Raw genomic sequence first — 24690 nt, 5'->3', positions numbered from 1 at the left:
ATATCAAATTCTAAAGGCATGTGGCTTTAATCAGGCATCGCGGGGCGAAGTAGCAAAATAAATTGGAATGTAGGGGTGGCAAATAGAATGTTGTATTTCCTCTTCTTATCTGCCCTAACGTCGTCTTCTGGGCCAATGAACGTGAATGGATCTTGATACGTCGTAACGCCCTATGTTTTGTACTTTTTCCTTGAAGCTGCATTCATTGCGTATGAATACAAAATGGTATAAAAAAAAGTATTGCGTACTATAACTATGTTGTCCTCCTGTGATCTTAATATTTTCGAAAATCGGTGGAAATACTAGTGTAAGAAAATCAGATTTTTTAAACAATTAAATGAAATCACACTAATCTCTGTTTGAGAGCAAAGGTGTAATTTAAACAACTTACACTTCCATTAAATAGAAAGTACAAAAGCACACTGATGTCGCATTTAAAAGGGAAGAGGATGGAAATAAAATCGTCTCACGCCCACACTAAGCTCGAACTCGGGGAAATGGCGAGAAGCATTTAGTTTTTAGCGAAACTAGCGCCGTCATTACCGCCGCATTTTGTTTCGCATTTCTAAATAGCGGGTCGGGGAAGCGGTCAGTGACGTCGCAAATTACTTTTAGCGTAGAATACCGCCGGCTCACTGTCCTAATGGGCGGCGACGCGACCGCAAACTGGAGCCAACTGAAAGTTGCTGACAACTCGGCAGTGTTGCCGTTCAGTCGGCTAGCTGCGGCGCTGGGGCGAGCTATCTAAAAACAAAAGGCTGCGGCGCCGTCATCTCGTTCCACTGATACTTCAGGCCGCTTAATGACTGTTTGATGTTCACTTCAAGATGCTTCAAATGACCGGCATTATAACGCTATTGAACAAAACAACCTTGTAAATCCTTAAAAGGTTGCTCAATAGTTTGTATACTTAAGGTCTGATCTCCGTCACCTTCTACAAACAAATACGTCACTAGATGTTAGTGGTCGTGTTCTATTCATTGAATCAAATTGTCATCAATGTTAGTCACTGTTATAGTCAAATTCAGTGAAAATATTAACGTATTACTGGATAAAATTATGACCACGATCACGTTTTGTTAAAATACAGCTTTGCACACGTAATGAAGACAATGCACCATCTGTGCAATTGCAAGCTATGACTAACCCATGTTATAATCTACTACAAATGCTCCCCGACCCCGCGCATCGACCCTCCGCAATTATGTCAAATTGTGCGCACTATAATGAAATCGTTATAAACACGGCTCCCGCATTAATAGCGTAATCGCACGCCTTGTGGGAAGCCGACATGTGCGCTCATATTTCCTTACTTTGGATTCTATTAATAGGACCATTGTTTGTTCGTTTCGACCATTTGAGCCTTTCGAAGCTTGTCAGTGAGGGAAATGGGAATTATATGTTCAAATAAAAAATAAGTTATTACTTCTTAACATTACGAGTGGCTAATTTTAAATTCATATTCTAGGCTTCCTATTTTTAGACTTTGATTTTAATGATAAAGATTTGTCTCGGAAAATTGAGACGAGTTTTCAAGTTCAAAGAAACATAAATTAAAAAGATAATTGATATATTAAAGAATAAATCTAACCGACAAGCATACAGAAGTGTACATAATTGTGGAACAGTCATTCAAATCCTATATCCCTAATTAAAGAGTAAAATTAAGAATCAATAATGTAACATGATAATTGTCTTCTTAACATTCCGTATAATAGATTACATATAATATGTAAAGTTCCTACCGTTACCTGACCACTGGTGATTGCCTTTCGTGAAACAACCAACTATTATTAAATTCTTTATTCACTGACAGACTTTTCATCGTCACGTAATCGACTTCATCATGTGATTGACGTTTGTTTTCGTTTTTTTTTATGAAATTTGTTTTTTTTTTTACGAATGCCTTATTATATTTATGCAAGTGCGATGCGTGATTGATTCTATTAAAGACATCTGAATTATGGATTCAATTAAAAAAAAAAATCTTTACCGCTAAAGCTCTTTCATAATGTAATTTCGAGCAAATATATAACGAGTGCGTTTCTTTCTTCAACAGATGGCACCACTGCGCTTAGTACGACAAATCGCTCAGCTCGTCACATCAAATTCATGCATGGTAAGCTTTTCATATTAACTTTCAATGCCACAAAATAAAAAACAAAAGAGCCAAATCATAAGATAGTTATTTTTTATCGTGTTTTATCGAATGAAATTATCTTTTCTTGTAATAAAATCAGATAACTTCGATAGCAGCAAAATAAACAATGCTAGAGCTTCACATCTTGCATAATTTGCATTTTAAACGCTTATTCACTATTCTCAGAATAAATAAATTGCAAATGCTATTTAAAATAGAAATAGCCTATCGATTCTATTAATTAGTAACGAACCCGCTTCGCTCTTTTGTTCAGACTATCAGTTTTTTTTTTAATCCTTTTCCAGGGAACAAAATACCTACTCTGCCATTTAATTTACATTAAACGTTTAGCAAAATTTATAAGCACCGTTTTGGCAAATCGTAAACTTTCCCATTATTTATGTTTACGTATACAATATACAAATATTTAACTTTTCTCAATTCAAATTATTAATTTGATTTCAAAAGTGTTATTTAGAATTTAGGGAATCGCATTTTAACAGCGGTAATAAATTATTCGTACTTAAAACGAACGTATTTCATACTATCGTTTAATTTAATGATTCAATTTTCAAAGTAAGGTTACATCTTTACTAAATATCGATAATAAATATCGATATCAACATCGATACATTGCGCTAATAACAGTTACACATCGGATGACAATACGAACGTAATCGGATGTGGAATCTGTCGATATAATTGGCGTAACGAAAGCTGCACTCGAATTATTCGCGTATTTACGCGCGAACAGCAATTAAGAGGCGGATTGCGGGACGTTTGCCGCGCGAATGCGCACAGGTACAGAATCTACATAATGCCACTCATTTGGCGGACGTTTGTCGCGCACAAATGAAGCGTTTCGATAATCACAGGGCTGCTGCATCAACGATGATCGGAAACACTACAAGAAATAAAAAAACGGATAGTTTAACCACTCACATTAGTTAAACAAACATACATATATTTCCTAATATCAAAAAGTTCACTGCTTCCTAATAAAATTATTAAAAATTTTTATCTTTCATCGTAAAAAAAATTAGATTTTACAGAGGCATAATAATATTTTCCTTAAATGCTGTCGCATCGTTTTCATCAAAATTCTTGACATCTACAGAAAACATCAAAGTTCCAGTAGCGATGAAAAGTGTATGGCTTATATAAACTTGATCATTTGCTAGTTTAATTTTCCGGTTTACAAACTGATTATCAAATATTAAAAATTTTTTTTGAATGATTTCGTGCCAATATTCCATACGTTGCAACCCTAACGCGGCATCTAATAGCGCGTGAAACCGTCAGTGCGAGCGGCGAGCACTTTTATTTGCCGCATCGAAAGCTCGAGGCGGAATTGTTTAAAATTGTTTTTCGGCCGCACCGGCTCGTGCCAGCGGAACCCACGAACGATCTAGTCTAGTCACTGGTTACAATACTCACCTTTTACGGTGTAAAAAATTATATTGTTTAGTGTATTATTTTTGAAAACTACAGTATGATTTATTCGGACTTACAGTAGTAACTTTAAAAATCGAATTTTAAATCTTCAGAAAAATTACACACTCGTTAAAATAAGTTGTGTAATTATAGTACACAATACTAATGATTACACACTTGGTATATTCATGAAGTGTGTCTTAGTTGAGCTGCGCTGCACGCTCAAGAGTTCTTCGATTAATTAACTATATGATTGATGGGTAGTGACGTAGAGATGTGCGGACAGACGGCCCACTTCTGAACACCTGAGTGTACGCCCCACTAACTGGGTCAAGTAAATGTAGCCATGCAAATGTACCTTAGTTAGTACACAAGTTGAATTACTATGCGTACCTACAAACCAATTACGCAATTGCAAACTATACAAGGAAAAAAATTGATGGAAAAATGGACTAAAATGACACATAATAGCACTTACGTGTCCTTACGGTTGGACTAACTAAGATTAATCTGTGTTTTTAATGGTCTGTCAACTTAGGTACTTTAGATTTAGACGTAACTAGAAGTTTGTACTGGTACAACTTGAAATTTCATTAATTATTCAGTCGAGTCGTTTAATTATCTCAACCAAAAACCGGGTCCCTTGAGCGGCACACGATTTTAATAACAATATGACATTACTCTAAATGTCTGCCGACCCAATTTCCGAACGCAATTTGTAATTCAGGCGTCCATCCGCTAGTCGCGTCCGACGCTCGCATTTTTAATCAACATCCCCTAGAATTCATTCGAAAATTTGAATAAAGAGCCTACGATTTCCGACACGAACGGGTTAAATTTGACGATCGTACAAATTGTTTGAATTTTCTAATTGTTAGTATTTTAACTATAGAAGAGCGGGGAATATTTTTGCACAGTAACTGCTTCACATGGAGTTCAAAATAGCTCCCTCCAGTCAGATAGGTGTAAGTTGCTTTAGTTTGACGATTCTATAATTTAACTTTAAAATTATTCTTTCTATTATAAATATATCTAATTGATAAACTATCTGAACATTTTTATTAAGTGAAACAGCTCGGAGGTATGTGTGGCGTGGACATTTTGTTGTTCGCTCTTCATGGCCGCAATTGAATGATTTGCATAGCTATCCGCTGCCGCCGTCGACGAGCGCCCTATCACGTTTTTACGCCTCTTTGTGAGCTTTGGTGCTTTGTGCCGGCCCCGGGCGCCTCGTGACTGAACACCGCATACTATACAATATATATCTTCTTATAATAATTCCTTAGGGCATCGAAACTCATCAGTAATGTCGAGGAATCATGTGATAAATCAGTAATTTTTTTTATTTTTTATTTTAATCTTAGTCAATTTGACGTAAAATTTGATTCCTGCTTAGTTTGTCAAGAATAGGTAAAACTATTAAATTCATCGACCTCTTAAAGCTAAATTATCCTTGTTCATAAAATCTATTACAGGAATGAAGAAAATATGACTAAAGAATCCTTTGTGCATTATGTTATTGTATATCCCATATTTTTCTATGGACGTAGATTAACGACAAAGCAAACAAAGTGTCAGTAATTCAATAATTTACGAATAGAAATCCAATAACCAATGGAATAGTTCCCCGACGCCCCACAGCCTCGTAGTAACGGATATAGGATCCGGATTAATCCTAAAAAAACATTGCAACGTTCATAAAACAACGTCGGAATCGAGCGAGCGTCCCGACCGGTCACTTTATTGGATTTTAGCGGAAATTTCGCCGGGACAGGGGGCGAAACGAGCGCACCGCTGTTTGCGAATGACCTGCATATAGGATTTTGATTATGATTTGTGCCAGACCAAACTATCAGCTCGTAGACACAATGGATATGCGCACAGTAACGCGTCGAAAAATATCCGTAAAGCCAACGATCGTGCTTGACGCATGACGAGGGAGTCTGACATACGCGACTTACGTGTCTGGCGGTTGGCGGCCAATTGTCAGACGCATGCTTTTATAATATATTTTGTTTTACAATTACATTTTGTGCAATTTTGTGTATATCTTTTATTAATCATTGCCCAAACATCAATACATCTTTAGTCAAAGCTCCCGTTCTTCGTAGTATATTTATCGGACATTTATTCTTTTTAAACTAAAAGTACTGAAATCATAAATAAAAAATGTAAGATTCATTAAAAGTAAAGAGTCTTCAAAAGACGAGTATTGGCTAGTTTTAAGTACCAGCTCTACCTAGATGGTCGATGTCTTCTAGGATTTGCAATTGAGTTTACGTTTAGCTGCTCTGTGCGATTGTTGTAAACTTATTTACGCTGCAAAGTCGCTTCTTTGTAAAGCAAGAGATTGTTGGTGTTGCATCCATCTACAGTCGCGCTTTAACAGCATTAAGAGCTTTCTACAACTCCGTAGTCAAATCAAGTCGGCGCTCGCGTCTCAGCACTAATTGCTGAAAGCGGAAAACGTAATAAAAGTACCGAGTCTTTGAAGGAAAGAAGCTACCGCGGCCGCCTCGCCGGAGTACATTTTAATAAATTAAAACTGCGCAAAATTCTCATTCCAATATCACTCTATTTATCTTTTTTGCTTCCGCCCCGGCGTACTTCCTTCGCCTTACTTACATTACGTTCCTACTATTTTATAATGGAGAGGTCATCAATTTATTTAATACATCGCTGTTGTTCCGGATTTAATGACAACGTGACTGTAATAGATATTTTACAATCTGTACAAAATATTTCAATGCACAGTTAATGTTTTCTTTTTTTTAACTTTAGATTACATGTGGCTCAAAAGTAGAACCGATTTATTTACCTATATGTTCCAACTCGTGAAGTAACGAACAAATAGGAACTGGAAAGAAGCTGTACTCGATGCGCAGAGTAACTTTTAATCTTCCTTGCCTTTACAACATTTCTGTAGTGTATTCTACATTGCAACATTCTTATTAGTAGCATTGTGTGCTTGTCACGTTTTAACGTATTTTGTGATCACGTTCCAGGTGGTGTTAGTATCGCTAGTGCTGCTGTCATGGCGCAGCGGGGCGACAGCGCTCGCCAACTGCCCCGCCGGCTGCAGCTGCAACGACGACACTCTAGTGGTGGTCTGCGAGGAGAGCCGGCTGGATGTCCTGCCTATTGCCCTGAACCCCTCCATACAGCGGCTCATCATCCGCAACAACAAGATCAAAACGATCGACAGCTCCATGCAGTTCTACGCGGAGCTGCAACACCTCGACCTCTCGCACAACCATCTCGTCAACATCCCCACAAATAGCTTTGCCTACCAGCGCAAGCTCCAGGAGTTGCATTTGAACAACAATAAAATTTCATCTATCACCAACACCACCTTCCGAGGGCTCAACTCTTTGACAGTTCTTAATGTAAAAAGAAACTACTTGGAGGAGCTCAATAACGGAGTGTTCACGACGCTGCCGAGATTAGAAGAACTAAACTTAGGCCAGAATAGTATATCTAGAATAGAGCCGAGAGCGTTCGCCGGATTGACCGCCTTGAGGATACTCTACTTGGACGACAATCAGCTGAGTTCGGTGCCGACGCCCTCCTTCAGCCTGCTGGGCAGTCTCGCCGAGCTGCACGTCGGCTTGAACGCGTTCTCCTCCCTACCCGATGACGCTTTTGCCGGTCTCAACAGATTAACGGTACTAGATTTGAACGGAGCTGGACTCTCAAATATTAGTGAGAACGCGTTCAGAGGTCTACCGGGATTAAGAAGCCTTAATCTCCTAGGGAATAGATTGAATGTGGTGCCCACGCAGCAGTTGTGCGGTCTCACGAGATTGGAAGAATTATACATAGGACAGAACGATTTCGTAGAATTAGAAAGCCATTCATTTAAAGGTCTCAAGAACTTGAAACTTTTGGACATAACCGGCGCTACACTACTGGAACGCGTTCAAAAAGGCGCCTTCGAAGATAATGTAAATTTGGAAACCGTCATAATAGCCAATAACAAGAAATTATCGGTTATCGACGATTGTACACTATTAGGTTTGCCGAAGCTTAAGCACGTTTCTTTAAGAGACAATGCTATAGTAACGCTAAGTGAAACCGTATTTATAGGTAAAGAATTAAGACAACTAGACTTGAATGATAATCCCATAGTGTGCGACTGCCACATGCGATGGCTACAAGAGCTTTTAAACGACAAGAGTAACTTCACCCAAATCCAGTGCGCGAGCCCCGATAACTTGAAGGACAAATACTTGAAGACGTTAAACGCCGAAGACTTGGGCTGCATCGTGCATGATACCCGGCAACAGACCATCATCTGTGTGGTCGTTGTGGCCTGCGTCGCGACCATCGCGACCCTTGTCCTCATAATGTACCGATACCGGAAGAGCATGCAAGAGAAACTGAAGGATTACAAATGGAGCAAGGGGCGCAAAAACCTCGAATATCACAAGCCGATATCGACTGAGGAGGACTGTATAGTGCGCGGTATCCACCCCTCGCAGTACCCCGCACCGCCCCCGCACACCCCCAGCCTCAGGACTATACCGGTGACGGAACTGTAGCTAGAGCTTTACGCCTCCCCGAGCGTGTTCTTTATGTCTGGCGGCCAGGGCTCCGCGCGCCGGCCGCCGCGCTCGGGGGGCGGCGGCACTATGCCCGCCAATGGGTTCACCTACATCGGCGGCGACGGCCGCGCACACACGCCGCACCAGCCCATGACGCTCAACAATGGCGCGCCGGCACACCATCTCAACAACGGCTCCCTCCGCTCCTTGCCGGATAAGAAGAACAACCGCAACGGTGTCGTCTGCCATCCGGAGAACTTTCAGCGGAACCTCGACACCCGCTACTCCAGGAAGCAGGAGAACGGGTACCTGCGCAACTCTGAGACCATCATCGGGTTCCCGCGGGACCGCGACAGAGAGCGAGAGCGGGAGTACGAGCGAGAGGTGCCCGATTACAGCGAGCCGGAGTATTCCGTCATCTCGGAAGGCTACGGGCGCGCAGGAGAGTACGCGCGCGCCTGCACACACTCCAACACCTTTAACTGCTGAGTGCGCGTACAGAACTTTTTTAACCGTTTGTGATCTTGTAATTCTAGCAATAAATCTTCATTCCATTATGTTTTTCTATGGATGAACTAAGTCGTGATGGGACGTAGAGCTCTAGAGCGGTTAGTGACTAGTGTGACGGGTCCGGTGTACGTATGACCAGTGAGGACTATCCTGAATCGTATTTGATTTTAATAAGAGAGTACCTTATTTGTAAATTATAATTAAGTAGGGAGGGATCTATTTTTCAATGAAATGTAAGGGGAGCGAGAAGGCGTTTGAAAGTTTGACTTTCACAGGAGACGAAATGGTTCGGGTAAGAAGCAGGGCGTGTGCAGGTCTGTCACTATGCGCTTGCCTCGTACGGGGACCTCTACCTCGTGCGACGCGCCCGCAGCGGCTGTGCTCTGCCGACCCTACCGAGATCGTACAATGTACAGGCTAGTCGATATAAGCATAGATAAAGGAGGTTGTGGCAGTAAGTAAGCACCTCCCCTATTTTTTTTTCTTCGTCTTTTAATCATGTGATCTTAGATTTTGTTTTTTCCCCACAATGGTGGATTTATTGTATTTGATTTTGTACAAAACCATTCCATAAGAAAAACCTATTAATGTAACGTTTTATTTATAGTTGACTTGATAAGCATTAAATAAGACACCAATATAAAAAGTATATTAGAAATTAACGAATGTAAATATATTTATATTGAGATATTTATAAAATTTAATACGATCTTGTTCTTCTAAAGTAATCGTAAAATACTTTTTTCCAATATTGTATTGTTTGCTATTCGGACTGACAAACTTATAAGATGTCGCGACTCTGTTACCATCTATTGTTATTGTCCACACTAAGCCGACTGTGAGTTTCCACTGCGAAACATGTTGTTATCTCATTTATTCCTGAGAGAATGAGAGAGAAGTCAGACATGTATGAAACATTGGGCAGTGGCAACCCCGGTCATATTGATTAGCTATGAACTTAGCACCACTTTGCAATCTTGTCACGTCTCGATCACTTCGTAATGCTCAATATTAATATAGAGTATTTTTTTAAACTTTCACTTGTCAACACTTATTAACCTTTGTCATTTAATCCTTAGAGTGTAATGGTGTACTGCTAGGGGAAAGCCTTTATTAAAGTATTGCCAGATGTAAAAAATATTTAAAATCATAGATACATACAGAATAAAATAAATATATTTTAATTTTGCCAATTAGATACCAGTACTGTCGAATTAAACAAATTAGGACTTTGTATACACTAGTAATATAATGTATATTTGTTTGATAGTAGGTTAACTCTAGTAGTATTTTACACTCTGTTATTGACCTCATGAACGCATTGTTAATTCTACTTAATAAATTGTAAGTTCATGCATTAAGCACAATTTTATATTTAATTTTTAAATGTATTGTACCGCGGTAAGAACTACATTTACCAACTTTTATTGTAACATGACGATAAAATTACTTTCAATGTATCAAAACAATTTCAATATGTGATTTATCTTTGATCGTTCACCAATAAATAAAGTTGTAAAAGTTAATGCCCGTACATAAAATAATTTTTTATTCATTTTATAAAGTATTTTTTACCAACTTTGGTATTAAGTTCTTGTGTTTCAGTGTGACATATAAATTTATGTATATAATTTGAAACACACTCAAACTGTGAGAATTAAAAAAAATCTTAATTTTATGCCGAACTCGAATCATTACTAATTCTACGATAATGTTTCCTTAATATCAATACTTTTTACAACTAGTTTTTTTTATTATTATTGGGGAACGGTCAAATTTAATGGGCAATTTTTGTTAACCTCAATATAAAAAAATCTCTGTATAAAACATATTTAAAAGAAATTTTTACTTTAATGTGAAGACGGAGAAATTAAAGACTAAATTAATTAAGGCATGCATTAGTGGATGCTGAACGAAGTATACAAGTAATAAATACATATGGAAAATTGTGGTTAGTGTACTCACATTTGTAATAGGGCATCAATCATTTCTGTACTTTATTGTAGTTATTACCTACATACATACAAACTTGATAAATATAACATACCTCAAATTTTACCCTTTGTTTTATTTCATTTGCATTGCCAGATGTTCTGTGGTATGGGAACCAGATGCGGTACACAGCCAACGAATAAAACATAACTTGATATAAATTATTAATAGTAGTAGTATTTAGTAACGGGTCTTGTTACAAAAACTACATCAAATGAACTAATTATGGTTTTTGGTTTAAGAACCCTTTACAAGGAGCAAGAAAAAATATATTATACTAATGAGATCAACGCCATCTATTGCCAAGAGTAACTAACTACTTCAATCTCTACATAACAGCGCCATCTATTGTCAAATTCGGCCATCCAATTCCTCTTAGTAGATATAAAATTTTCAACATTTTGGCGGTACCGAATACCATTTCAAATAGCACCAAAAGAAGAGGTATTTGCAATTATTAATTTTTAGACAACACATACGAACACGTCAGTAACTTCTACTAATGAGTCTAAAACATAAAATGGTCAATAAAACTATCAAAGTAAATGTAGATTAATTTATTTATAGTATGCAACATTTATTTTTACAAAATTGTTCAGCCTTGTGATAGGGAGCAGCAGAATGCAGACATGATCACAAAAAATAAATAAAAATGAGTTTAGGCGTCGGTGTTGTAAAATTGGAATATGAGTAGTTTTGCCTAAGTGATATTAGAGCCGCGGTTAGAACTTCTCCTCCTCTAAGCCATGTTTGAAGAACATCATGATAGGTGTTGACACTCCATCAATATCCCTGTATTCCATCATGGCGACCATGCCATCACAATCCATTGATTCACCAGTGAAGAACTGGAGCTCTTTAAACCTGCCTAGGATGTCTTTCATCACTTTGTTCATGTTGGTCTTGAATACATCTACTTGGTCAGGAGATTTCTCTTCCAATTTTGCAACTAATCTGAAAATTAAAGAAACAAAAAATTTATAAGTAATACACATAGCCTACAACAAGCATTTACCAATCTTTATGGTGATGTGGCATTTCAAAACCAGTTACATTTGAAGTATTTATATAAAATAAAAAATATAAGATTTTATACTTTTACTGTAATACCTTGCCCGCATAATAGAAACATATTATGAAAGTACCAGTTTTAGATTATTTTAAAACACCATATGTTATGAAACTAAATTTGTATGTCATCTCTATTTCATGAACAAACATTATAGAAATGAATGTTTTTTCACTAAAGTTATTTGATATAGCATCAAAAGCTCCAATAGAGTGATATATAAATCACACAGTGGTATTAGATGATGCACTTACAAAGAAAAATCAAAAACAATACATTTAAAAAACTGAATAGTGTTAAATCAAAATCACCAAGTGCAAGGATATTTTCAATGCCCGAGAACTAGAACATCAATGTCTGACAGCTGAAGGCCATTCTCAATTACATATAAATTAAAAGTTACTGAAAACCTGCCTGGGACATCTTATTTCATAACTAAGCACAAAAAAAAGTTATAATTAAGAGAAAAAAAGATAGACAAGAAATGAAAAATCTACTATCACATTTACTAATTAACACATGACTGAGAAGCAAACATGCCACGACAAATCTGTCTGGCCATGACTAAGCCTAACTTCACCAAAGTGTACATCTGACAACACTTTGAAATTACATTTGTTTTGCGTTTATATTAATAACTCAATCATTAATTCTGTCTAAGAACTTTATAAGAAACCTTAACAATTTACGTCATAATAAAATTGAATTGTACATTGTGGTTCCTAAAACGACATTTTTAGTACAAAAGCAAAGTAAAAAATCCAGTAACAATATTAGTACCCTTTTCAGTATTAGCATCTTCATAAAAATTGCACTGAAATGTAGTTTGTACAGAGATTTTTAAGCCCTCTAGAAAGTGCACTAACTTTTACTTCATTCACTCTGACACTGTATTTTACATTGCAGTTTTCTCCTTATTAAGCATATTAATATAACAACACTCACTTTTTCATATAGTCTTTAAGATATAATGTGTAGGACTTCTTGTCTCCGAAGGCATATGTTTCCACTAGCCTATGATTCAGTACGATATCGACACCGCTCTCTACGGCGCTGTCGGTGCCCTCATCTGCTTCCTCAGCAGAGGGGTTGAAGCCCTCAAGTTTGATGTCGCCTTGTGATCTTGTCACTAATCTACCGGTGACTTCATAGATCACTTCGTCAACTAATTTTATTTTATACGTGTCCGAGAACATCTCGTCACCTAAAACAATCACAATTACATGTTACAAAATGTTTATTAATACAACAAAGCATTTGTCTTAACTGCCTATGTGGCAGAATTACACATAAAATTGTGAGATACATCACTGATCAAGATGTCACAAAACAATCACTTTGACATTTTTATCATTTATCACTAAAATAATATGCACAATATATTCACCGCATCAATTAAACCATATTTACCGGTAATAATGTCCTTATAAATTCTCATATTTGTGGATTAAAGGCGATTGAAATAATAAAAACCGAAACTACGGCTCCCAGCCCCAAGAACTTCACCGGAAAGGGCTTAAAAAGAAAGAGAGGATTTTTAAAAAGGACCAATGTTGCCATCTATATCAGTTTACAGATTAAAAATAATAAACACTGATTAAAAAAAACGAAATCAGATATTGGTAAAATGCAAGAAAATTCAACTTTTTAAAAAACATTTCAGTTCTTTAAAAAATATATATTTACAAGCACGCCACTTCCGTAATTTCTACATGCTAACTTTTTGTTTTCTATAAAGAATAATAAAAAAAAATATGTTTCATCCTTTGAAAAATATACAACGTTGGCGTTGAATTGAAAAGTATGTTTTGGCCTAGTCCGCTTAGAAATAGTGCGAGACGAATACTCAAAGAATTCATTTACAACTTCAAATTCCAATACTTTAATATACTACTATGTGTAGCATAGTTCTCATTTTGGTTTTTTTACAGTCATACGTCCCGATGGCACCCTACAGTTTTAAGTGTAACTAAAAAATAGCCTAGCACAAATTAAGTCACTTTAACATTTTTACGATTTTTTATGAAGTCAGTAAAGTATGGAAACTATTGTACCTATGTATACGTATACAGTTCACTCTGTTTGAAAGGAATACTAGAGAGGTTTAATAAATTTTTACGGACATAGATGGCGTGACATGTAACCTAAGAAAAATGGAAGTATTTCTATACAATTCCACAGTTTGCAGATTGTGCGGAGAAGAAAATGATAATGGAAATCTTTTATATTCAAATGAAGAAAATGGCCAAAATCTCAGTGAAATTATTAACACATATTTACCCATTAAGGTAAGCAGCACTTTAATTAATTTGGAATTGTGTTGACTTTGAATTTCTTAAGATGGCTGCCTTTTCACTTGAAGTTAACATTTTCATATCTTTATTATGATTTATTTCGTCTTATTTTCTCACTAAATAGTTGTAAATTGGTAAGCTATAATTTTATATTTTAGAATTTGTTTCTGTTTTAAGCCGTAATATTCTAATTTAGACATATACAAGAGAATTTGTTTTAAGAGAGGATTAAAATGTCATTTTGTACATCTCGCCATATCCGCTAAATTTGATTTGACATAATTTGTTTACTATTTACGATAATTTATTTTCCATTTGAATTTGAATTGAACCATCCATCATTAATTATTTTTATGCATAATACAGGTCTCAGATGATGGCCATTTACCACGAACGATTTGCCCTGGATGTACAATACAGCTGGAAGCCTCGGTGGAATTTCTGAATTTGATAATAAATGGCCAGGTAAAGCTTTTATACTTGTTTCTTATATTTTAAATAACACATTTTCAGACATATATAGAGAGGTGACTTTGTTTACAGAAAGTTATAAGAGAACTTTACCAAAGGGAGAAAGAATACAAGAAGTCCTATACTTCCTCCAATGAACCTGATATTATAACTGAAAAAATAATTTATGAAAGTAAGTGTACTTAAATGTCAAAAAAGCCAAACTTGCTTTTCCTATATTAACTTTCAACTCCTAAAATATTTAATTCTTCATTTAAGGTGGTTTAAAAAATTTACCTTGATTTTTTTTATAAACTTAAATAGTTACTATTGTTATAAACAGTACTTTTAAACAGTTATTTAGGTTACATTTTCATATACACAATGTATTAATGTAAGATGCTATTTAGTATTATGCAATAGTCAAAATCAATTTACAGTAAACACTGGTAATGGAGTGTACCAGTTAGAGCATCCTATATCTCTTCAAGTGGCTGGTTTGGAAAAGCCTAAAAGAAAAAGGGGCAGGCCTCCAAAAACACAAAAGAGCCCTGAAGAGTTGGCAGAGAAAGATGCTCTCAAGGAGCAAGAGAAGTCCAAAAATGAGGGTAATGATAGTGATGGAACAGCTGGAAAGAGAAGAAGGAAGACACCTACAAGATTCAAGGAAGTGGTTCAGGTAAGATTTTGGTAAATATATAAATATACATTGAATAGTAATCTGATATCTTTGATTTTAATGTTTAATCTGTCCTCGGCGGTATTTACAAACCAATACCACTTAGGAACCTTCAAGAAGCGAGCATACCATTTCCTTAAAGGATAGCAAGGCATCTGCAGTACCTCTGGTGTTGCGGATGTCCATGAGGGTCATTGATCATCTTGGTGTTCCTGCAGCTCCTTTGCCCCCCTTCTTTTATAAAACAATGGGTGACCTCAAGTTTACAAAAATATTTTTTTTTATAAAGTATGTTGCATTCTATCATTGTTGAGGTTGCCTTGTTATCTTTAGAATGGTGAACCTTTGTATTTTGTATGTAATAGTTAACATATTGTATACTAGCTGTCGCCACCTACTCTGTGATTAAAAGAAACTTAATAAGTAGCATATCTTTTCTTCCAAACTATTTTCTACATCTGTGCCAAATTTCATTAAGATCCATTATACTGTTCCGGATATAAAATCTAACAAACATCCATCCATCTAAACTTTCGCATTTATAATAGTACAATAAGATTAGTAAATAACATTATAAACATTTGACTTATAGGGTAAAGAATTGGAGAGAATATTTAAAGAAGAAGGGATGACTGATGGTGAAGACAGTGATAGTGAAAAGAAAGTAAGTGTAGAGCAGTCACCCACAGTACCAGAGACTAAAGAACCTCAAGTGATAGGACACTTGGAACAGTCTGGAGAGTTAGTTGTTGTGTTGAAAGGAAAGGGCAGAGGACGCCCCAAAGGTAAGTTTAATAATACTGGATGTATTGATATATTTATATATGAGTTTCACAAACCTAAATGTCCCTTGGACAAACAATTTGTCAACAAATTTAATGAAAATTAGGTATTTATTAAGACTAATTTAATGCACAGACAGAGCTGTGTGGCATTTAGTTTTATAATATGTCCTTAGTCTCTGGGTTTTCATTAATGTCCCTTCATGTAACACATGTTAGTACATTGACTAGTCTATTTTTAGACTAGTTTATCAACAAAAACAAAGTTTTTGTTCTTCAGATTAATCTATCATTTGTCATTACATTAATCATTCTGTATTTAAACATGAAACCTTTAACGCAATCCACCTTTTTCATATTATAAGGTGGCAAATGAACAAGCGAATTCGAAAAAGCGGAGCCACCGCAAATGCTTTGCCTACCTTTATTCAATAGAGGAGGAACAGAAATATATATTTGCCCTTCCTATCTTCTCTGCCAAATCTTGTTAGATACCCTTCAACATTCATAATTAAAATTCATATTTAATGTACTTTACATTATAAAATCAATGTATATGTATTTCCAGGTCGTCATCGTCAGACGCGTGAACAATGCATGATCTGTGGCATGATGTTCTCCAGCAATGGTCGCTATATGTCACACATTGCACAACACGGTCCCGTGCTCTACCAGTGCACGCAGTGCTCCGAGACCTTTGCAACTCGACTGCGCTTCTGTGATCACCAGACTGAGACCAAGCATGTCGGACAGAATATAGTGCAGTGTAAAGATGTTTCTAAATCTAGTGAGAAGTGCTTAGTGAGTTTTATGTTTTTTTACATTCTTATTTATATATATAAAAGAAAGCCGTGTTAGTTACACTATTTATAACTCAAGATCGGTCGAACTGATTTAGCTGAAAATAGATGGGGAGGTAGCTTAGAACTAGGAGACAGACATAGGAACTTTTTTTTATCTTATGTGCATTTTTTTTTATTCCGCGCGGACGGAGTCGCGGGTAAAAGCTAGTTATAAATATTATATAGTTTAACAATCATTATTGGTTTTATAATCTTTTTATTTTATCTATAGAAATCTGGAAATAATGAAAAAACTGTGGAAAATGTTGATGAAACAACTCAACCTGTGAGTAACACAGTATCCATAGTGAATGTAGACAGTATTGTAACAGGCGATACACAGACACAAGCACCTGAAGTGTTACCAGATTTAAACACAACCACAGCGGTCACTAGTGAAGCGACAAAGAAAAAAGATAATGAGGATATTGTTAAAGTTGAAGAAACTAAAGTTGGTGAGTTTTCACTCATTTTCAGTCATCTTATATAATTATATATATACTAGCTGTGCCCGCGACTTCGTCCGCGTGAAATTCTGTCTTCGGATAGAATTTTTTTAAGGCTAATTATTTTACTTAACCGACGTGCTATAATTTGATGTATGGATGTAGAAGAACATAGAGAGAGGTGTGCCAGGACCGCGCCAAATGTCTAAAATATTCCCAAACAAAATTTCATCCCCTTTTTTATTTAGCACCCTTGAGGGTAACAGTTTTTCAAACGTTGAATTTCATATTTATTTATATCAAATTAGCAGCCACAAAAATAAGTTTTAAACTTGTAACTGTAAAACTGACGATACTTCCATACAAATTTCCACCACCACTTTCAACCCCTTACAAACCCTTTATCGCGTTAAAATGTGCCTTGTGTCCTTCCTCAGGCTCTTGACTAAATATTGGTAAGGGTAATAGCAAAACATATTAAACAAAACATTCACCAAAACCTCACATATTGCCAAACAAAATTTCATCCCCTATTGTTATTTAGACCCTTGGGGGTAAAATTTTTACAAAAAAATTATTTCATATTTATTTATATCAAATTAGCTGCCTTAAAAATAAATTTCAAGCTTCTAACTGCAATAATGACGATAATTCCATACAAACTTTCACCCCCACTTTCAACCCCTTGCAACCCCTTTTTCGCGTGAAAATATAGCCTATGTCCTTTCTCAGGCTCTAGACTATCTGTGTACCAAATTTCATTTAAATCGGTTCAGTAGTTTTGACGTGAAAGCAAGACAGACAGACAGACAGACAGACAGACAGACAGACAGAGTTACTTTCGCATTTATAATATTAGTAAGGATAATAAAGTCGTGTTAGTTACACTATTTATAACTCAGGAACGGCTGAATCGATTTGACTGAAAATTGGTGGGAAGGTAGCTTAGAACCAGGAAACGGACATAGGATAATTTTTACCCCATTTTCTATTTTTTATTCCGCGCTGACGGAGTCGCGGGTAAAAGCTAGTATTTTATAAAACATAGCTGTCGCAAGCAAGTCTGTCTGAATGGGATTAAAAAAAGTCTTGACTATGTTCTACATCTATACCAAATTTTATCGAGATTCATGCAGCTATTCTGGAGATTTCTTGTAACAAACATCCATCCATCCATTTAACTAAATATTTGCATTTAGAATATTAGTAAGATAAATAAATTCATTTCAGTTTTATGTTACGACTATAAATAACATAGTAAAACATATTAGAAGAAATTAATTTTGTTGGTTTAAACCATTCAATATTATATTATTTTTGTAAACTTTACAGAGGAAAGTAGTCCAGTAGCAGATAATGGAGATGAGGAAGTGTCAGCGGGGGACGTGAAGACCAAACTGAAATGCAATCATTGCAACAAGGAGTTCAGCAGTAGACAGGCAAAGTCGATGCATAATAAGGTGATAACATATGATTGATTACTATATTTTTAGTTTAATAAGTTATTTAAATAAAATGTTTTTGAAACATAATTAAATTCACAAAAAGTACATATTTTATTAGTACATATTAAGATTTGTATCTTTTTTTATATTTTTTTTATCTGACTTCAAAAAGAAGGAGGTTATCAATTCGACTGAATTTTTTTTTATATATCATAAGGTGGCAAATGAGCAAGCAGTCACCTGAAACCGGCTAAGTCCGCAATTGCAAATGCGTTGACTACCTTTGATTGACAGAGGAGGAGACGCATAGACAGAGGATATGTACTTTTCTTACGCGTCCCCTCTGTCAAATCCACTTGCCCTTCCCATGTGAACTTCCCAGTGGACTAAAATTAACCTTCCGCACCACACTCATCAGATGAAACGCGGAATTGCTTCCATTTCACGCCTGTCTTCTGTGTGTTCGTGGTATTTCACCGGTAGACCCGAACCACTCGTACACCCAACAAATATTTTTGCGGTATCTACCACTGTTAAAATGTTATTTTTAAATTCACTTAAAGAATTAATGAAAAGCTTTATTTAACAGTTGATATATTTGAATGTACAGGCGGTGCATCAGGGTGAGAAGCCGTACAAGTGTGCGGAGTGTGGTGCAGCATTCGGTTACCCGCGCTCTCTGTCACTTCACCGCATCTCTCATCGTCGTCACAAGCTCTCCGGCAAGGGATACGCCTGCGATCTCTGCGGGAAGGTACGTATACTAACTAAACTTTCATTTAGCTAATTAACTCCGGTTACTTGAACTGGGAACGGTTCAATTAACGTACATTTCTCTGCCAAAAATTAATACACGTTTTCTATAAACATTTTGTTATTTATTATTTGAACAAGTAGTACTAAAATTTTGGAATGTAGTCTAAGTTATGTTTCATGTTTGTAGGTGCTGAGTCATCCATCCTCAGTGGTGTACCACAAGCAGGCGGCGCATGCAGAGCAACGCTACGTGTGCGGCACCTGCGGCAAACACTTCCGGCACAAGCAGCTGCTGCAGCGGCACCAGCTTGTGCACTCGCAGCTCAGACCCTTCAGGTGCAAGGTCAGAACACCCACTACACCACATCGGGCACTAGAGAAACTGAACCCTGGATCTCTAACATAACTACTGTCTGTCGAACCAATGCAATTTTTTTTCCGACTGGTTACACATGAGATCCCCTCTCCTGTTAAAGTCTAGAGCTAACATGAAAATCACAGTCAGTCAAACTTTATTTTTTTTCTTTCAAATTTATGATAGTTTTCTTTTTTCAGTTGTGTAATGCATCGTTCAAAACGAAGGCGAATATGGCGAATCACCAAATGCTTCACTCGGGCATCAAGAAGTATTCGTGTGAGATCTGCAAGCAGAAGTTCTCGCACAGGACGAGCCTCACTCTGCACATGCGCTGGCACACCGGTACAAGAACAAATTAGTCGATTTATTAACTAAAATAGAAAACGGCTAAAACACGTACATATGTCCGAAGTCGGCACCGACTAGTTTCGAGCCCATCTGGGGCCTTTCATCAGGGTGAGTCAGAGAGCGACGGGTCACGTCCGCAAAATAATACCAGTCCCACTCACTCTGATTTAGGGCCCCTGATGGGTTCGAAATTAGTCGGTGCCGACACCGGACAAATGTACGTGTTTTAGCCGTTTACTATTTTGATTAATGGTAACGTCTAACGAAAGTTTGAATAATTTAACAGTCAATTTATATTTGACATCACTTTCATTGCGTTAAAAATGAACAGAGATAGTAATATTGTTTCATTATAGGGAAATATGTCAGAAAAGGTTAATTTCACGGTCAGTCGTAACTATGTTGTCAGGTGTGAAGCCATACGAGTGCAGCGTGTGCGGTAAGAGCTTTAGTCAAAAGGGCAACCTGTCGGAGCACGAGCGCATACACACTGGTGAGAAGCCGTACCAGTGTGCGCTTTGCTCACGTCGCTTTACCACCTCGTCACAGCATCGCCTGCATCTGCGCCGACATGGACCTGACCGCGACCGCACTGCGCAATGTACACACTGCTCCTACAGGTACCTGCGATTTACTCAAGAAAACATGAGCATAACCATTTTTAGGTGACACAATTTGGCTATTCGGAACTGTTTCTATAGGCGTTAAGGGTGACGTCTACAAACCCAAAATAACAGATATGTGACCTTGAGCCGCAAAAAATCTACTTACGTCCATTAAAGGTGTCTGAATGTAGAAATTATTAAATTGGCAATCAAAATTTTAATGACAGGTTTATATGTGATTGTTTAGTCATATGTTATTGTGTTCAGGATGCCATCGCGCGGGCTAGTGAGCGGCTCAGTGCGTGAGGCTGGCGGGGGCTCGCGGTGTGTGGTGTGTGGTCGTGTACCCACCGAGCGCCCCCCACAACGCCCCCCACAGCGCCCCCTGCGTAAGATCATCCCCGCATCTGAAAAACCACCGGTATGTTATATAATAAACTAGCCTTTACCCGCGACTCCGTCAGCGCATAATAAAAATAGATAACGGGATAAAAATTATCCTATGTCCATTTCCTGGTTCTAAGCTACCTGCCCACCAATTTTCAGTCAAATCGATTCAGCCGTTCTTGAGTTATAAATAGTGTAACTAACACGACTTTCTTTTATATATATAGATAAATATATTGCTTCGTAATAAATTAAACCTTTCTCCCAACTTTGTGAGTGTGATTTTTTATTGTATTCCTCAGCCATTAAGCTAAGACTATAGAATAGTTTTCATATTATTTTCAGATACAGACATCGAAGCAAATAAGTCTGCTGGTGTCTGAGAGCGAGCCGGTGTCTCCTGGAGTTGGCGTCCAGACCGAGTTGGACGCGGAACTGAACGCAGAGCTGGGTGTGCAGCTGGACACCGAGCTGGGTGGTGATAGCGATGGCGTCGTGTACATAGCTTACGACGTGGACGAACCCTCCACCTCGCTGCATTTACCAGAGGTAACAAGATGTGATCACTGATCAGTAAACTGAATAATGGAGTATTATTAGTTTGTAATAACAACTTATAATTATTGTGTTTTTGTTTAGGAGCTGTACTCAGGGACGCCGCTGTTGGGTACGCAGAGCGAGTTGACTCAATCCTTGGACCTGCAGCCCGACATAGACAATGAGCACAGGGAACATTTACCCGTTAGTACTACACTCATGTTCATTACATAATGTTGATTTACTATAGAAACCTTCACTAAGGGAAGATAAAGGAATGTTTACATAACAATAGGTTTCCACTTGAAAAGTTCAGGATTCAAATCTGTTTATCTGAAAAATATTGATTGATATATGAAAAACAATGTTTTTGATGTATGAACTCTTTTATGTATATTTGTGACAGGTAACGGACGAGCACGGCAATCAGCTTCACTTCACGATGCAGGACGGCACTCGCCTCGCCATCACATCCGCCGACGGCAAGTCTTTGCAGGTAACTTACGTCTTTTAGGTGTTTTCGAATATCATGGCAGCTCAAAATATACGTAACATTGTGTTCTGTACAGTTGTACGATGTCCCGAGCTGCCAAGATGTTTGACAAGCTCTATACCTGGGATCATTGGATGTCATTTATTTGTTACATTCATATTTATTTTATTGTTCCAGGTTGTTACGCAGGACGGACAAACTATACCTGTAGAGATCAATGGTTTCGATGATGAAGAGGTTTGTATGATTTTCTTTAAAATCTAACGGCCGAAGTCACTAAAAATAAATATTTAACTCCAGATTATTTAGTAATTATCGAATTAAATACATTTTTAACATATCGTATTGCAGTCAAAATTTATCTGTACTAGTATTTTCCTTTTACAACTTTCCTATTCAGACTTGCTGTTGTCTCCCTTAGTGGATGTTTATTATGAGAAAACTACACTAAGAGGCTTCCTTAGAGATCATTTATCGACGTTTGAGTGAAGCAATTGCTGTTTCCTTTATTTACTGATAGTTATAAATATATTTTTGATTGTACAGGAGCTGCTGGGCCCGGAGACGGTGGTGCATCAACTGAACCTGCAGAAGAGCGTCAACAGTAAGGCAGCGCCAAATCTCGCTCAGTACTACACCCTCGTGTAAACTAATACAACCACATAAATGTCACTATTTTGTTTAAAAATTTACTTTAAGTTCATATAAAAGTCGCTGTCAAACCAATCTCTAACATTAAGATTACATTTCAAATATTTATGATAGCAGTTTTATATAATTTGAGATATTTCATCTCGATTGTTGTAATTTAAATACAACTTTTCATAAATTAAATTCAAAATTGTTACAGTCTACTCAAATTGCAGTTTTCAAACACCAAGTTAATCAAAACCTTAAATCGGCCAAAATAAGCTAAGTCAGTATTTTTATATAAAAAAATAAACTAGTCATTAGTGATCTAATATCTAAAATTTAAGACAAAAAGATATTGGTTTGACTTTGACATTATTTTTTCCTTTTACCTATCTGGTATTATTTGCTCAAATAAGCTTTCGCATAGTCGCAAAGTTTATACTTTTTTTTATCATTAAAACATGAATGTAAATGATTATTTAATGTTTCGTAATAACACGCATCTGCAATTTGTATGTGTAAAGAATTTAGATATATTAAGATACTAGTTAGCTAGATTGTACATTTTTTATGTTTTTTTAAATGTGTCAATGACTAAACTTAGACCGCGGCCATGAAATTAGCGAATAAGCAGAACGAGGATAAAAATATCTGCTTTATTTTAACACTAAAACACAATTGTGGGAGTCTTAGTTCCTGAAATAGGACAAAGCTCTGTGTTTCAGGACCCAATCCCTTCCCTCTATCACAAATTGACTTTACATTTAGTGACAAAAGTAATAAAATTATATATCATTTTGAAAACGAAGTTGAAAAAAAATAACAAATTTTTATATATACTTTTGATTGCATCGCCTCTTTCCGACCGTTCGCAAATTTCCTGGTCGCAGACTTAGTCCTACCAATATTTATTATTGGCAACACAGAAAATAATTAATCCGATTTTAAGTGACTCATTTTGAATTTTTTTTAACTGAAATAAAAAAAACATTAGCGCCATCAACAACCACAATACAATATACCAATAAATATCTAATTACAAATGTCCTAAAATTTTGTTTTCGTAAGATTATTATCGCTTTGATAACTGATAAGTGAATAATTACATCTTGAAATGGATATTTTTTGTAATTTGTCATATTTTTGTTGTATTGGCTATTAATGTTTTTTTTTATATAATATGCTGATTTGAAAATACGTTTTTAAATAAATGATGAAAATAATTGTAATACAATTAAAACAAGAGATATTATGATAGTTACCATCTAAACTACGTATCTTTAAGCATTTAATAGTTTTAAATAATTTAAACAATAAAAAAAAAATATCTGCCGCATAATATGATTATTTTTAACACTGATTTTAATTATAATTAAACGGATGTCCATTTAATTTAATTTCAATAATTATTTGCTATTTTAAATTAAAATCAATGGCTGTTGTATGTTTTAAAGCATACTTACAAGTGAAAAAGATTAAATTATATGATTTTAAAAAATGAATTTGTTTTTATTATAACTCCCTCGTAAAAGCAAAATAGTTCTTTTAACAATTGCTCAAGAAGTGGTGTATTGCAGGGACGTATAGCTTTCGGTATGTGGGCTATTACATACTCGAGCTCTTTACCTTTTCCGAACTCGTGAGTTCTTTTTTCCAACTGTCAAAATAATGTCTATTAAAAAGAAAAAACCAACCACGAAGTTTTTACAAAAAAAAACATAAGTTTTTATGATTAATGCAAAATATTTCTAAAAAGAAGCTACTGATTTGTTTAAATATCAGATTTAATAATTTGATTCAATTAGGTTAGATTTCATTTCATATCAATAAAATAATCTACTGTAGACTTGGCTGTATGGGGATAGTTCCCTTTGCCTACTCAGAATGGGTGAAGAAAAAAAATCCCTGCTTATATTCTTTTATGGTTGGCGCCATTTTCCAAAAAC

General features: G+C 36.3%; 3 protein-coding genes across 4 annotated transcripts in view; 2 read left to right on the top strand and 1 right to left on the bottom strand.

The window, feature by feature from the left end:
* Nucleotides 1-10023, top strand: part of LOC106719271 (leucine-rich repeat-containing protein 4B-like) — a 211775-nt gene extending 201752 nt beyond the window's left edge. Inside the window, exons 6-8 of one of the 2 annotated variants that reach the window (XM_045677985.1) lie at nucleotides 2060-2119; nucleotides 6580-8031; nucleotides 8116-10023. In XM_045677985.1, coding sequence (XP_045533941.1) covers nucleotides 2060-2119; nucleotides 6580-8031; nucleotides 8116-8607 — 2004 coding nt within the window. In that variant the 3' untranslated portion in view covers nucleotides 8608-10023. Of the gene's footprint in view, nucleotides 1-2059; nucleotides 2120-6579 lie in introns of both variants that reach the window. The other variant, XM_045677983.1, reaches the window with a different exon arrangement.
* Nucleotides 10024-11162: 1139 nt separating this feature from the next.
* Nucleotides 11163-13219, bottom strand: LOC106719244 (translationally-controlled tumor protein homolog). The gene is made up of 3 exons (XM_014513529.2): nucleotides 13100-13219; nucleotides 12635-12893; nucleotides 11163-11574 (listed from the first exon to the last, which is right to left on the bottom strand). Exons 1-3 carry the CDS (start codon nucleotides 13125-13127, stop codon nucleotides 11343-11345), a joined length of 519 nt encoding a protein of 172 aa, XP_014369015.1. The 5' UTR covers nucleotides 13128-13219; the 3' UTR covers nucleotides 11163-11342.
* A 584-nt stretch (nucleotides 13220-13803) lies between these two features.
* Nucleotides 13804-22832, top strand: LOC106719242 (zinc finger protein 91). Its single transcript, XM_014513528.2, has 18 exons — nucleotides 13804-13977; nucleotides 14350-14448; nucleotides 14527-14626; nucleotides 14874-15112; nucleotides 15705-15897; nucleotides 16463-16695; nucleotides 16969-17191; nucleotides 18515-18642; nucleotides 19238-19381; nucleotides 19571-19726; nucleotides 19939-20083; nucleotides 20499-20709; nucleotides 20962-21115; nucleotides 21427-21630; nucleotides 21721-21822; nucleotides 22025-22114; nucleotides 22289-22348; nucleotides 22658-22832. Exons 1-18 carry the CDS (start codon nucleotides 13843-13845, stop codon nucleotides 22757-22759), a joined length of 2718 nt encoding a protein of 905 aa, XP_014369014.2. The 5' UTR covers nucleotides 13804-13842; the 3' UTR covers nucleotides 22760-22832.
* Nucleotides 22833-24690: the final 1858 nt, after the last annotated feature.

Source organism: Papilio machaon, chromosome 1 (genome assembly GCF_912999745.1).
Source record: "Papilio machaon chromosome 1, ilPapMach1.1, whole genome shotgun sequence".
In the NCBI taxonomy this organism is placed as follows: Eukaryota; Metazoa; Arthropoda; class Insecta; order Lepidoptera; family Papilionidae; genus Papilio; species Papilio machaon.
The sequence above is the reverse complement of the archived record's forward strand: the minus strand, read 5'-3'. Positions and strand labels throughout refer to the sequence as shown.

Coding starts and splice junctions, on each gene's coding strand:
- LOC106719244 (XM_014513529.2), bottom strand. CDS start 13,127: ATGAGAATTTATAAGGACATTATTACCG. Junction 12,894..13,099: donor TTATAAGGACATTATTACCG/GTAAATATGGTT, acceptor TGATTGTTTTAG/GTGACGAGATGTTCTCGGAC. Junction 11,575..12,634: donor CTTAAAGACTATATGAAAAA/GTGAGTGTTGTT, acceptor TTTAATTTTCAG/ATTAGTTGCAAAATTGGAAG.
- LOC106719242 (XM_014513528.2), top strand. CDS start 13,843: ATGGAAGTATTTCTATACAATTCCACAGTTTGCAGATTGTGCGGAGAA. Junction 13,978..14,349: donor ACACATATTTACCCATTAAG/GTAAGCAGCACT, acceptor TGCATAATACAG/GTCTCAGATGATGGCCATTT. Junction 21,823..22,024: donor AGCACAGGGAACATTTACCC/GTTAGTACTACA, acceptor TATTTGTGACAG/GTAACGGACGAGCACGGCAA.